The sequence below is a fragment of the Cygnus olor genome, chromosome 1 (genome assembly GCF_009769625.2).
Source record: "Cygnus olor isolate bCygOlo1 chromosome 1, bCygOlo1.pri.v2, whole genome shotgun sequence".
Taxonomy (NCBI): Eukaryota; Metazoa; Chordata; class Aves; order Anseriformes; family Anatidae; genus Cygnus; species Cygnus olor.
In genome coordinates, this window is record NC_049169.1 from 91,011,639 (window position 1) to 91,027,805 (window position 16,167).

General features: G+C 40.6%; 1 protein-coding gene across 1 annotated transcript in view; it reads right to left on the reverse strand.

Moving 5' to 3' along the window:
- The window catches only part of BBX (BBX high mobility group box domain containing), a 132,356-nt gene that overhangs the window by 17,186 nt on the left and 99,003 nt on the right, over positions 1–16,167 (reverse strand). Inside the window, 5 exon segments of the mRNA XM_040569161.1 lie at positions 4,940–5,088; positions 7,766–7,904; positions 8,835–9,756; positions 12,012–12,092; positions 15,395–15,475. Coding sequence (XP_040425095.1) covers positions 4,940–5,088; positions 7,766–7,904; positions 8,835–9,756; positions 12,012–12,092; positions 15,395–15,475 — 1,372 coding nt within the window.

Sequence of the window (16,167 nt, forward strand, 5' to 3'; positions counted from 1 at the left end):
AATCAACCAAATTAATGGAGGAGGCAAAATATAGTCCGGACCTGAGAGGACATGGGCACACGTACTTAATTCCAGTAGGAAAGGCCGAACAATGGGCCATTCCTAAGATCAAATATCCTTTTTCACTCTCCAAGAGCAGGTGCCCCAGGGGCATGGTTCAGGCATAACAGCTCACGCAAGAGCTTACACAACTGCTTGCTGGCTGTGCTACACCTGTTTCACAAGGACAGCAGTCAAATATTCAGAGATTTCAAACGAACACCACTTTTCAACATTCAATCCAGAGAATATCCATGACAGAAAGACCTACCCAACCTATGAGGCTTGCTGTTAGGCAGTGGATCCTAGGAGTGACTTCCTACAGAAAGCTGAGAATTGCTTTTATTCCTGTAAGTTTACTTGCTATTGCTATACTGCCACCTTAAGTGTAGAGTAAGTCCTGTTCTCCTGCTGATCTTCCTCAACTGAAAATATTCTACTTCATTCTTCTTTTCCTAGTTTTACAGCAGCTGCCACGTGAGTTAACCACCTGCTAATCCCTGGCTCCAGTGGCTCACTGTACTCCCTGACAGCACCAGGAATTTCCTTCTGGGAATATCAGCGTGGACAGCAGCAGCTGTTTAGGGAAGCAGCGGGCAAGAAAATGAACTGGCCATGCATAACTAACCATAATTGCATTTCCTCCATGATTCTGGGCATGTGCTCCCCCTACTCCCCCAGAGTCCTTTATTGTACATGGCCAGACCAAACAGAGAACATTTCAGCACTGTCATAAGACAACCAGGATGAACACACATGCCTCCCAGAAGGCTCTGGCACTGATTTGACATGAGGAAAGAAAGACCCTACAGAGGTGCTGAAGCTCACCTCACTTCTACCACAGGCTCAGCTCATTCCCTCAGCTTGGGGCTGGCCTCCTACTAAAATCCTTGCCTTGTCCTGTGAGACCATTGGGTTGGCAGGACCCTATAAGCTCCACAGCTCCCAGAAGAGCTGGAGTTTGCCAAACTCTCCATGTTTCTAAGTCTCTCAGGAGGACGGCACTGTATTTTTAGGTTGTGATCCGTGAAACATTATGGCATGCCATCTCCAGACATCCTAATGCTTAGAACTAAGCCAAAAAACCCAAGCTAAGGCTGAGAGGAATGCCACAAAGGAGGATTATTTTTAAGCTGATGCTTTATTTCTAGTCCTAGATGCCACAGAAAAAAATAAAAATTTGCAGCCAATCCCTTTCTTGAATAAAAGTACACTATGCAGACTTCTCCTGACCTTCCCAAAACGAGAGCTTTAGCAAAGTGTTTAGTGTGTAAGTGAGCATTTCTTCACAGCACACCACAGAAATAATGACTATGCCTGCTGCTCATTTTTGCATATAAGCGAATTAGTGACTCACTGCAGACTGATGACTCGTGTGGTGGGATGTTTTGGCACATATGCCATTGGAAAGAAGAAAAATAAAATCAGTCACAGCTCCAGCAAATGTTGGAGCAGGCCATCTGCACAGATTCATTATAGCTGTATTTTTCAGCCATTTTCTTACATTGCTATTGTATGTGCATGCTCCCGGTATGCTTGGGGTGGGATTTCCAGAAGGGTTCTGACTTGTTCAGGTCTACTCCCACTGAAGAAAGATCCCTATTAAGCTCAATGAGAGCAGAATTTGGACAATCTGGAAAACTTGGAAAAAAATTGCCTCTCATTTAAGAAAATTCAAAGTTTGCCTTGCGTATGGACTTGAAAGAGTTATGTTACAGGGTTCTTCAGGTGTTTTTATGTTAAAAGAACTGTCTGAAGCAAGGACTGGGCATGGCAAGCACAATGGAAGGATTCAGTCGACACTGATTCACTGGTTTCCACTTTGCAGTAAGAAAATGCCCTGACAATCCTGTCTGTTTGTGTCAGGTACCAGATCAGGCCCATCATCTTATTTAGCCCCATGTAGGTATAGTTTAATGACATACGACAGAAAATCAATCCGGCAACATTTACTCCAAAGTAAGGTAAGTCCTTGTCAGGCAGGGTATAACGTGTTTTTTGTTTTAAGGCGTACAGGATTAGTTAGAAAAGAAACAACCCACCCCCAAACAAAACAAAAATCCCAAACATTTCTCTATTTTTAATCACCTAGCATCCTCTGGGGGTTTTAGTGTGTAGCGCTCCAATCTACTTTTCAGCCTTTAGTTGCAATTTAGTAAGCACTGATCTGAAGACTGCAGAAAGTAATTATCTGAGGATTGAAAATGCACGGGAAGTTTATGATTCTGCACATGCTCATCCAGGAAAAGCAGGGCATGATTTTAGAGTGTTTACTAAACCTACCCCTCATGATCATTACGTATTGTTTGGAAACAAGGCACATTTGGGGCCCCAGCCACTAGTAGGCACCATTTGTAATGGATGCCTCGTCTAATGACCTTACAAGCCAGAGACACTCCAAGAAAGAGCAAAGCAGCAGAGACAGCTCCACACAGAAGGATAACGCAGAGCACAGCAGAGCAAGGTTAAGGTCTCCTACATCCCAAGACAGAGTCACACCCACAGGACTGTACTGCCTCTTCACAGTACGTGCTCATCATGCTGCAAGAAAAAAACGCCACTTTTGCTTCTGCTGAATTCTAACGGTGTAAACATAATAAAAAACCTAGAACCATTCCAAAGCAGTCTATTATTTTGCATAAAACTGCCTGTTTCCCGTGTTTCATTTTCTGCAACACTTGCAGAAGCCCAGCTTATGGACCTGTATTCATAACACTGTTGGAGGTTAGTGTTTTCTCACTGTCTGTGGACTCAGGATTTGCAGGCAAACCAACAGCATGACTAGGCTGAACGGCCTGTCAGTACACTAGAAATTAATTTGGGGATTCAGCGTAATGAGTATTTGGCTCTACTGGAACAGTTTCCCCTATTAAGCTAGTAAGCTTGGTTGTGTGCAGTTTGGTTCAGGTTGTTTCAAATACACAGCTTGCATCCTAATTTTAAGAATCCTAAAAAAAATCTGGCAGAAAACAAAATCAACCTACTGCCACGGAATGTTTATATTTTTAGCAATTTTTCTTTTCCAAAAGGGAAAAAAAAAAAAAAAAGGTATGTTGGAAAGTTTCTCAGTTAGCTCTTGAGAGCTGAGCCTCACTCTCCAGGGAGCTGGAATGACTGATGCGAGCTGCCAGCTCGCCCAGCTAGCTTTTGTGAATTCAACATTCATTGGAATTAAGAACAGATATCACTATCTCAGTCTACATTTAGTTCAGGGCTATGGTTAGATGTTCACTGCAAAAACAGCAGTGTCACCATGAGTTATTCCTGCCTCCAGGGCTGCTTGTTACAACCCCACAGCTCACTTGGCGGAAAAGTTCATGTGACTGTTGGCCATCTGCTTTGGTACAAAGTCAGCTGGCTTGGTTTAAAGAGCCCCATTTGCCAGCTACAGGCAAACGCTCCATGGCCTTCTCCGCAGGGCTGTGCCAAAACTACTTATATCAGGCTTGTGACCTGCCTGCAGTTATGTTTCTGACCTTCCCTTGAGATATGGCCGAAAATATTCCAAACCTTTTTAATAGTGATGGAAACAGGGATCAAAATGAACTTGTACTTAGGAACTTAGCCAAAAGCAGAATCTAGTTCTAGGCTACCTGGCTGGGGTAGCATTATCATGCAATTCCCAAACAGATTAGGACCTGCAATTTTTTTTAAAAGACATACAGACATCTGAACAGGTAAAAACTGTAGTGAGAAATCCACACAGCTGCTATTACAACTTCAATTGCCATGTTGCACCCAAAAGATGTTGTGTAATAAACCATTGTATTAATATACTGTTAAAAAAAAGTTCACTCATGCTCGTTAAAGAAGTTCTGTAAAATATATACCATAAAAATGGAAGAGACAGAACTCACTTTGTACCAGCACCATTCTAAATTTGCAGGAGTCTGACTGTTCCATATCTAATTATATAAATACAAAAATCAATACTAAAATTGGCATGCACTAGGAAAGAACAGCTGCTCAATCCTGCATATTCTATTGTAATTATTTGTGAAGCATTCAAAAGGCATAGATCTAATCCAGGGTTGCCTGGCTAAAATACACGTACTGGATTTGAAAATCAGCCAGCCCATGATACTACCATAGTAGCCGAACAGGAAACCAGCTTCACATTGTAAACTGTGCGTAATGAGCATTCTTCTGAGCATCCTTTTGTCTTGTAGAATTATTGGTATGTCATTCCTTCATTTTGTGATGCCACAGCCTAAAAGCATTTTCTCTAGCGTATACTTACTTCTCTACCACTCCTGTGACACAGGCTGTCTGTATATAAAACAATCAAATGTGTCATGAGTTATTCTCCCTCTATGACCCTCAGCAATAGAGCTGAGCATAGAACTAGTTTTCCTGTCCTCTAACCATATTTATCATCTCAGAACATTTTCAGTCTAACTTTCCATTGTAAGTTTGAAATTTTGAGGAAAAATATCCAGTTCATTCAGACATTTTTGGTATCTTATTAGTAAAGCCTAAAATTACATTTAAATGAAAAAAAAAAGCACATAAAACTGTGCTTTGAAAAATGTCAAAGTAACTTTTTGATGATCTGCCATTTTTCTCCCCTGCCAGTTTCCCCTGGGAAAACTTGTCAAATTTTACCTCACAAATATTCCCTTCCCCCCCACCCCCCCTTTTTTGTTTGTTAGGTTTGCTTGCTATGAGGAAATTATTTCACATACAAGCTCCAAGCAATTCTACTCTACTCAGCATGAAACGCAGAAGCCAAGAGTACGGCCTGAAAACTAATCCAGGTGAGAACCAACTAGCTTCAGTGCTAGAAAAACATTTTACTTCAGACTTTTCACATGTATAACGGTAAGGTGAGAAAGTATAAATTCCAGAGCTTGTTGTAGCATTGTTATTGATGAAGAACGTACTGAACACAGTTACTTACCTTTGTTGGATTTTGGTTGTTCAGATGAGCCGCTTCCAACCTTTCTCTTTTTCCTTGGAACAGATGAGCATTTCCTGTCAAAGGTAATAGGACTGTATTGAGGGAGGCTGTTGAATTTCTTTTCAAATTCTTCTTCCAACTTTGCTAAGCTAAAGGGGAAACAAAACCAATCAAATTAAATGTAACTCCATTTCTGGAGGATTGTATTTTGTGTGCATACACACGCATCTACTTACATAGGGGGAAAGAGATATGCGCACATGCACACTGTAAATGTCAAACTATTATACATAATCCAAATTTGGGATGAGAATGTACAATCCATTTCCTGAATTTGCAACTCTGGAGAAATTAAGTTTTAATATATGCAACTAATGTAAAAAAATTAGCTGCACAGATTCATAAAGCAGATTTGTCTGTTCCATGAGGAGGATGAGAAAAGACAATAAAACCAATAAGTAAACAAACCAATACATTAATTTCACATAAAAATCACATTACACCAGAATGGAGGTGATAATTTAAACTACAGCAAAAATGTCAAACTGTCCAACAAAGCTAACAAAAATGGCAAGCCATCCAATCTTCTGTGGAAAGGAAAAAAAAGTTAAACCTGGCGCTTCAGAATGGCAATTTGTATTTCTTCTGGGGGATTATACTTCCTTCCTATTTTGTTTGTTGTGAGATGAAAAACACAGCTAGCTCATGGCTTCAGGAAACCCAACATTCCTCATAGGTCAGCCCAGCTGAAATGAGTGTAATAAGCTTTACCTACCACTCAAGAAGTCCACAGATGTGGTATTATTCGTAATTGCCAGATGAAAACGAAGCACTTGAACTGGATGGTATGACACGGCCTTCCTGGCTGTGATGACTGTGCTATCTTGCGTAAGCATGACTTTTCAGAGAACTTCTGCAACCAGGCAGGATCATAGTATCGCAAGTGCGTTTTAATAAAAGACAATTTGCACTGCTAGGCAGATTATAAGTAGAACTCCCCATGAGAGGGGAACAATGACATTTTCTACTCATCTCAAATTCTGATTGCTATGGAAAACTAGAACTGGACAGATGTTGGCATGACTGTTGGAAGGGGTGGCCATGAAAACACTCTACATTTGGAAATGTCACAAGAAAGATGACTTCCTTGTTTCTTGAAACAGCACTTCCATACAATTGCTTTCTGAAAGCTTTGGTACACAGACTGATACTTCGTTTTATCTCTGCTCAGCAGGAGTGTGGCTGTACACAGGCAAAGCACACCTGGCATGGACCACCAGGGAAAGCGAGGGCAGCTACCAATGGAGAAGGTAAGGGGACACAGAAGTAATGGGAGAAAGGAGCAGCTCCAACAGCAGTGAGGAATCCAGCAGACAGACAGAAGCCCTAATGCTGAAAGGTGATGATGAAGGGAGCAAAAAGAGTTCAGAGCAGTGGGTAAAACTAAAACTGGCTCTTCCAGTCAGACAGAAGATCAGGTAGTGCAAAGAACAAGGATAACAGATACCTTCTCCAGCACTTTGGCTCCACACATAACTGCTTCTGCTTTACAGAGTTCACTAAACAATATTCATTAATGGCATGGCTGAATCAGGAAGCAACATTCACTAATATGTATTTTCCCCATCCAGCCAGATAACGATGGTAGAGCAGTATTTGTCAAACGAATGAAATATTAACACAATTTTCCTAGTGACTTTGAATAAATCATATAAAAATACATTTTTTTGGCTCGGAGATGCATTTGGTTTTCTTGCCATGAGGTGATCTAACATTTTCAAATTTTTCAACTGAAATTTAAGGTATTTCCAAATAATGTACTTTCTTATATAAAGTACAATAAAAATATAAGAATTGTGCCAATGGTTTTTATCAACTATTCCAAACAAATGAACTCTTGAAGATTTTCATTAATGTAATATCTTTGCTGTAAAGTGAGCTGCAGCTAAATTTCATATAGACCAGATAATAAGTGTATGAAAAAGGCCTGCAGAAAAGAAACATTAAAATTGTAACCATGATGTGGAAAATCTACTCTTTTGTTGTTCATTTTCACCCTCTTAATTCAGATAATTGGAAGTCTTCAAAACTTGCAAGTATGAATGGCAAAGCAGATTTAACAGCTATGCCTGCAGTTAAATAAATCTGTTAGTATTCTGACAAAAATTGTTACTCGTACTAGAAGAGCAATTCTGTGCAGCCTTGCTAAATGTTAATGCATTTGTATTCATTATTCTTCTGATATGTTTAATTTCTTTATTGTATATATGAACAGTTTAAATATCTTGCCTCAACAATAGAAAAATTGAGTATTTATCATAATTATTTGCAAATATAAGTATGTTGTTTACTTTTCCTGTCAGCACTCTCTTCAAATAGGCGAAGGGATCTATTCTTTCTAGTCTGTTTATGATGATTGAACACCTACACAGAACTTTAAATATTGTTTGCAAAGTATGCTGAAAATACAAAAATATAATTAAACCTCTTCACCATCTCTTGAGCAGCTAAATATTGTGATTTTAAAAAAATATATATTTAAAGAAGTGTGCAAATAATGCCATTCAAATTTGTTTACAGTATTGTAAACCAGGAAAGATCTCAGAGGAATTACTTCAGTATATAACCAACATGAGACTAGAGTCTTACTCAGCCAAACAGGTTTTGCAGTTTACAGGAATTCTGCCTAAATGTGTTTATGTAGTTTAAAACATTTGAGTGTTGGATGTTGGGGTTTCAGTTCACTAGCTGCAATCGGGAAGATTTGCTCTTAAGTTACTAGGCTGACCTAGCTAAAACTTTGAACAGTGTTATGTAGCAACTTACCCGAAAACAAACTCTTCCTTTGGCTTAGTCTTCTTCAGTTTTTTGTTCCCACTTGTCCCGCTTTGGGAAAAAGCCCAGTTTTCTTCATTCCAGCATCCTTCATGATCTGAGGAGTTGCCTTTTCCTGAGCTTCTTTTTCCTGGGATGAAGGCAGAAAATTTTTTCTCATCTTTAGAAAACTGTGCCAAAACAAAGTGGGCTCAGAAGGAACTTGCATACCCACTCAGCAACTTAAAGATTGTTTTGTAACACCTTTAAGATCAAACTTTTTTTTTTTTAAATGGATAATAATCTTGTTGGCAACTGTTTTTTTCCCCTTATACATATATACACATATACACTACCTCCAAAGTCAAGATCTCTTCAGCTGTCAAGCAGGAGAAAGAGATGAGTAGATTCACAGTAATAAACTTACCTGAATTATAAACATCTTTTTCTTTTCCATTTTGACTGATTACTCATTTAAATCTACTAATTGGAAAAATATATTTCAATATATCTCACTGAAAGCTTCCAGAAATTTTAATCTAAAATTTATCCTTCTACAAGGTAAAGGGTTCTTGCTCACCACTAACAGCAAAACTGATTACAGAATCGCCAAGGTTGGAATGAACCTCTGAAGATCATCTAGTCCAACCCCCCTGCCAAGCAATGAATGACCTAAGGGAAAGTGTCAGACATCTGCCTCTTGTGATCATAGTTCTCCATCCTACAAACCCAAAAGCTGTTTACATAGAAAAACTAATTGTTCAGGGTTACATGCAACAAGTCGTGGAAACATTTATCAGCAGGTCAACAATCAACCAACCTAGTCTTCAGTCAAAAAGCTAAATCTCAGGTAATGACACAAAGGGAAAAGTTAAGAGTTCTCCAGGTAAGTAGGAACACAGACTGCAGAACTCAGAGACCTGCCCTGGACCCCAGAACCCGTCCCCACTATTTCAGGTGATCTGACAACCCCATCATGCACTGCTTGAACTTGAGCTTAAACATGAACTTTTGCTCTTCCTCCCACTCCAGGCAGCCTTTTGCAGTTCGTGCTGTAAATGAAACAGTCAAAGTCACCCACCTCTGTCCACGTTAGCACGCAGAGACGTGAGCATGCCCTCTGACACCAGAGTTTTATAAAGAGCACCTTTGCAAGATCTCTCCGATTTCCTGGAGCCACAAGTTTCTATCTTTTTAACACAGTCACTGTCCTCAGTTTTGACCTGTTCTGGTAAGCTTTGGGGTACCACCTCCTCTGTGGGGGTCAGTGGTTCCACTTTAATGTTATCAGAAGCCTCACAGGGTACTTCCTTGTTGGCTGTAATATTAAGGAAATCAGGAGGCTTTGATTCTTTGGTGGGCTCCGTGGGTTTCTCCTTCGATGTTTTCTTCTCTTTCGATTTCACTTTTTTCTTTGGTGATTTTGTATCCAACATGCTTCCCTTCACATTTGAGGCAGGGCGGGCTTTTTTGCGGGGAGTTTCCGCAAGTCTCTCAGCACCCCAGTCCCCTTTTGCAACAGCTTCAATTGTGTACATTACACTTTCAATGTCCGACTCAGAGGACTGCCTCTTTTTACAAGGCTTCTTGGGGGTGGATTTTTCATTTGTGTGCCGGTCCAACTTATTCTTTTTCTTTTTCTTCTTTATCTTTTCTGGCTTGCTTAGCCCAAAGATGCTCATGTCAACCATTGAAAGCTCTGGAGAACGGCACATGTGATCCTTTGTGTTATCATTTCTCTCAAAAGGACTACTCTCCATTACGAGACTAGTAAAATCTCTGCATTTTGCAGTTTCTGATTCCTCAGCTTTTGTCTCATCCCAGTTTTGTATTTTCCCTGTCTCTGATTGTTCTGTTTTTCCTTTACAGGAGTCTTTTATTGTTGTTTTCTCCAGTTCTTCTGCTTCCATTTCATCTGGAACTTCCCTCGCCACATCTTCTGATGCTTCCACTTTTGTTTTCCCAGGTTCTTTCACTTTCACCCCTTCTGAAGCAAGGCACATCTAAAATGAGTTAAAAATAGTCACCATGAAACAAACATCAACTGTTAACGTTACTTATATTAACAGGAAGAACGCTATACATGCAGTCTCTCTGGGATCCTAATTTATGAAAGCAAACTATTTTAAAGAACCATACTGAAAAAATCCTGAAGTCCTAATGAAACTGATGAAATGTAATTATGGCTAAGTGCTAGAATAAGGCCGATGGATTCTACCACTCTAATAGAAAAATACTCCAACTGATCTAATTGGTGTTTCCATGATCCTTGAAGTGCCTTTTATACATGTGGGAAACCCAGTGCTGGTTTTATTTTCAGAATACCCTAACTGCAATGGAAAAACACAGTATCTCTCACTATATTGTATCACAACCTACATGAAATCTCAAATCCATACTCCCAGTTCCCAAATATCCCCATATACAATTCTTTCCTCCATTTTCCAAAAGGCCCTGAAGGGGGAGAAAAAAAAAAGTTGATCAAATCGCAGCAATCAAGATTATTTTTCTTTACTTCAATGTGCAAAATGATTTGGGAGATAGTAAAAAAGCCTTCCAAATCTTTCTTCTTATGCCACAGTCTTGTTCTGCAAGGAACTGCAAAGCAGCAGTAGTTGCCATGGTTATCTCCTCCTGGAGATAACATTAATGGAAACCAAAATGCTCATTCTGTCTGAGGAACAGCAATGTTCAGAAGAAGAGCTACAGCAAGGTCCTCAAACTGCCATGTTCCTTCAGCAATGACCTGGAAGATCCACTCGGTTTTGGATCCCTTGCAAGCCATACTGACACTGCTAGAGGTGGTAGCAGTACTTCACAGCAACAAGCAGTTGCCTTGGGAAGGCATGTTTTCTTCTTCTTGCTCTCCCTCTTAAAACCTCCTAAGCTGAACTCCAAGTGCTATTTTGTTTTTAAAACAACCATCAACCGAACAGCTACCTGGACTGAAACCAGCTGGGAAGAGGCTTGCTTTGAACCAGGCATCAGGAGCTTACCCTGCAGCTCAGCCCATGGGCCATATGGTCAGGATGGATGTACACTGCAGATCAGTTGGGTTCTCTTTAGGTCAATTTTCTATTTCTCAAATTGGCAAGGTATTTTTTCTTACAAACTAAAGAGATCTCTTACACCAATATACGAGTACAAAAGCAATGATTGAAGTCCAAAATAAGTTTCTGATCTGAAATAAACTTCTGAAATTCCTTCTACATGGGATAGAAGAAGGTCAAGCTAGGCTGATCATTGGAAACACTGGAGCTTTCGCAGCACAGTGGCTGTAAGGAAGCAGAGTGAATTATGCAGTGGGGGAATTGTGTAACTATGCTGAGGTGGGCTCTGGCACAAAGGTACTTTTTTACTGTGACTTTTTTAATGCATTGCAACATAAACACAGCCTGTGATTTCCAAAAGCTAAAGATCAATCTTAAAAATGTAATTCATTGAACAAGAATAATATTTTGTCAATTAAATGCCCCCACCGTCACAACCTGCCCATGTTTTTTAACCTCTTTATACCTTTGCTTCTTCTGCAGCAGCCAATAGTGCAGAAGGCTATGGGTATGGCTACAAAAAAAAGGTGTTTTTTTTTTTGTTTTGTGAGCTCTAAATAAACTTGGAAATCACAGCCTTTAAGATTGGGAAGCTTGAAAAAGGCTTACAAACAAAATAAATACATTTCCATAAAAGGCCATTAGCTTCAACTGTTCCCAGAAAGAGTAGCTGCTGAGAGAATCATTGTAACAGAGTTTCTATAGAAGTTATTGACCTGTTTTTTCCCCAGTTCAATAAACAGTACGCACAAAAGGAGAAAAAAAAGTGGCTAATGCCCTTTAACGGGTATTTGTAACGGCGATGTAATCTGAACAGACTAATCGAGCCCTTCACGTCAGTTCCTCCCTGCCCCCAATGTACTCCCCCCCCCCCCCCCCCAACCAGACCAAACCAAACCAGTCAAAACCCCAGTCCCTAAAAGAATTAATTGAAACAATTCAAATGGAGATTGGATAACCCCTTTGCCACAAGGGACTAGGTACTTCTCATCAGCTGCAGCATGGATGCTTAGAGGCCTCCAAATTGATGGCTAGTCTGGAGAAATCTTAATTTACAGCACCCAAGCCAAGATAATTTAGGCTTCTATAAGCAACAGTGTAATTATAACTGTAGCAACATACTGCCTTCCAGTCTTGGGCTATCAATATCATTAACTTCTCCACCCCACTGCACCTGTGGTAATTAGTCACCAGTGTTTTAATACTACCTCTGCCAGCTGAAATAATGCTGATGTTCCACACTGCTTTGTTAAATCAGAAGGACCTGAATGGGATGTACTCGAAGAAATCTAAAGAAAAAACAGAGGAGGAGAATAAAGAAAAACAATATTTTACCAGTACAATTATTTTATGCTTGTTACATGGCTTTTGAAAGGATTATTTCCTTCCTCTTCCCAAAATTCATTCATAAGATTACATTATCAAAAAAGTGTAGACCTGCACATGCTGTAATAAATAAAATCCCACTTGATCACTGCTCTGGTGGACAATACCACTGGACATTAAAAGCTACTTCCAGACTTGGGGATTTTCTTGCCAGGACTGTCTTTGAAGGACGAGTTGAAGAACATGTTCTCTCACATGTAAATAGACTCCAGGGCTCTGCCAGGGCCAAGAGAATTGCACCAGTCTACGCCAGCATGCAATCCAGCTGATGGTTCTGAAAGCCTAGGCAGATGTTGGCTTGGAAAAATAATTTCTTGGTCCTGGCTTAAGAAGGTTAGCTCTGTCAGGACATGGCACTACCTGCTGATGTCCTATTGGACTCATAGCAGAGATGCTATGAAACCAAAGTGCAGTAGGAGCCCTTAAGCCTTTGGTAACCTTTGGTTATTACTTTCCAGTGTATGGGAAGCTGTTCAGTAAGCAGTTATCTGATTATTCTCTAGGAACTTTTTTTTTCTTGTATTAAATTGTAATGCTCTTCAGTATTTTAGTGTTTTGTATCAGTTTTGAGCTTGCTGCAAGGAAACGATCATTTTCTAAATTTATTATAACATCAGTCTCAGGACTGGACATCAGTACAAAGAAGAAAATATTCTACTGTTAAGCATGTACCCATAATCTTTGATCAGGCTTGCAGGTTTCTTATAATTGTTTCATTGGAAAGAGCTGGAATGCTAGGGACTGGGGCACTGAAGCACTTTCAACACTTTAGTTAGCCTTCCCATCAACCCCACTCAGCTCAGTTTTCACTGCTCTCTACCAACACAGGAAAGAAAAAAGGTTAAAAATTCTCAATGTCCACTGGAAGCTGCAGCATTTCACAGCTTCTCCCAACCTCTGATGATTCCAGCCCAAGCCTCTGAAGGCTGCGTACAGCCACACATTGTTAGTGCTGCTAGCCCTCTGTGGCAGAAGCGGCCTCCTTGCCTCCTGGAGGTGACACACACTTGTCCGCCGCTGCCTCCCCTCGCTGTCATCCCTCTGTACTGAAGGCTGAATACAAAGCATGTATTCAGGCACTGAGGAGACTCGGCAGAGCTGAGCAGCAGCAGCCTTCCAGGCTTCAGCGTGCAGCACGGCTGCTCCAACTGTTTTTAGGAGCTTAGAAATTCTTAGAATTCTTTAGGAAAGAATTAAACCCACTTCTACACTTTATTTTATCACCATCTGTGAAATACTGTGAAATATCAAAAGGGAAGGCGTAGAAAGCGGGGGGATAAAGTTGGTTAATCCACATAGCAGAGATGAAGGAGAAGCAGAGCAGTGTGCTGTGCTGAAGCTGACAGTCTCCCACGCTCCGGATCCCTGCCATGCCAGCAGCACGGAGACAGCCGTCCAGCCCCCTCTGGTGCGCAGCACCTGCGCTTTGGAGTTACAGTGGCACAGCACAAATGCCTGCCAAATGAACTTGCAAACCTAAGAGGCCTCGAGGTGATATGAACACATTAGCTTGGGATCATCCAGATCCGATCTGGAGCTGCTGTCTGAAAAGTTAAGCTGAATCTCTCATTTTATTTGTCCAGTTACAGACCAGCATTACAGAGATCTCCAAAACTGAAAAACACAAAACCAAAAATCCACCAACAAAGAACAGTACTAATATACTACAAGAGCTAGAGATAAGGAAGATGTGCTTAGCATGTCTGCCGTGCCTGTGTCAGTTTAAATCAGAGTCTTTAACATTCATTTTATATATATAATTAGGTTTGTAGGAATCCAGCCAAGCAATTGCCAAGACAGAGATTGTGAAAACCTGTCCAACATGGCAACATCACCCTGCCATGTTCAGATTCACTTCTGCGACCAACTGCAGGACAAACTCTGCACTCCTGTGGACAGACAGGTGCCTAGACTTCCCTTGCCCTTGGGGCTTCACAGTCGCATCACAACTTTCAATGGCAACTTCCAAAAGTCAGGCTGGACTCAGCAACAGCCTTACTCCAGAACAGCACCACTCAGAACACACTGCTGTCCTGTGACAAAGGACACTTCAAAAACTTCTGGCGTCCCTGATTAGTGTTACAAGCCTTTGTGCTGCCCCAGTGCTGCAGTGGTCATAGGTCTGTATGGATCTCTAATCACAGGTAGGTGCAATTAGACTTACAGTGGCACTGCTGACAATGTAGCACACACCAACAAACTCTAGCACTGCCAGAGACTGCCTCTAGGGTAAGGCAGATTTTCTTCTACTCATGACCTATAAAGTCAGTCTTCCTAGGAGCATGACTATCCATTGAACAAAGCATGAAACAGTCATCAGTGCAGGCTCAAAGCACGGTGTTTTCTTTTAGCGCTTCCAATAGCTTTTCTTCCCCTGAGATGTATTAACCACAGCAGCAAGAACATACAGATGGATGGATGCCACCAGACGGGATCCAAAGAACCATTTTTCTCACTGAAATAGGAAGCGATTTTGAAAAAGCAAGCAAAAAAAAAAAAGTAACGAGTAAGGTGGCAGCAACTTCTCTTATTAGCCTGAAAGCAGCAAGTATTTTCATCTTTCAGTCATCAAGAGGAGTAATATTTGCAGGCCAAGCCTCACAAGTTTGGGTGATTTATCCTTATCAAAGCAGTGACCTCTACAAGATTACACGCAAGACTCTCAGGGAATTTCCAGGACCGTTGAGAAACCTCACCTAGTATTCTTGATGACTGCTGACGACTGCCAATTTCATAATTCAGTAAACTACTTCTAACTTTTCATACGGATTCGTGGATGATCTCAAAGTCTACTTTTATTACTTTTGGTCCCCGATTCAGCAATGCACCTTCCAGTCCTTATACCAAAGCTTTATTTTTTGAATCCTAGTATTCACTTCTTCATTAGAAAGAATGCCATTGTCTCGTCTTTGCTATTGTTCTGAGCTTTGTTTTTATTACAGTTATAAGGTTACTATTCCTGAAAGGAAGCACTTTTTCTGTGGTCTCCAAGAAGCTATACACGTTTAAAAAGTGCATAAAGAAGACCTAGGTCCCCAGGGCCACTGCAACTGCCTAATTCTCTGTCTTACTATTTGATTATTTGCTAGTTTATGTTTCTGGAAATACTAAATTTGATGCTAGAGCAAACCTTGCACAATTCACACTTTTTTGGAGAAAAAATACACATATCTTCCCATTGTGATGCTAATGGATATAACTTTACCTCCGCCAACTGGAAGAGTGCCGACTTCCCACAGTGCTTTACTGGCTCAGGACTTGACAACTGGGAAGTATTTGATGAAATCTAGGTTTTAAATGAACAGAGGAGAAAATATTTCAGTGGTAACCAGGAAAGACAGACAGGAAAGGAGAAAATGAGTGAAGAAATTGAAGAAAAGAGTTAGTTAAATCAGTCACTTTTATATCTTCCTGGCAGAAGGCCCTACTTCAAATTAACAATCCCATCCAAGAAACACTTAACAGCCATTTAGAAGTTAGCAGGATATAAACACAGATAATATTCTGATCATGCTGTGTGTTTTATGTGATTCCAAGTGAACAAAACACACTTGTTGCTAAAAAACATTATCCGTGGTGCTAAAGGTTAAATAAAATTCTCCTGGAAAGCCTGGGCAGTATTTCCCATTTGGTCAGGTACACAGGAGGACCATTTGCCTCCACAGGCACTGGGTGCTTGTTTCACTTCCTTTCCTCTGTTAAGAAAAAGATAACTTTACACCTGGGCATCAGATTTAGCCTTCTAAATAGATGGTGGTGTGCCAGCACCAGCACTTGGTAAATAACTACCACTGCACTTCAGAATTGCTTTTGCAGCCAAACTGTTCTGATCTGCTTCCAATAGCAGCATTATTAGTTCAACAACACAACAATTTTTCATTATTTCTCATATTTGATTTTGTTTGTCATGGCACTACATGGTAGCATTTGGCCTGGAAGCCTTGAAAAACTCTAGGATCAGGGACAAGACCACTAGTA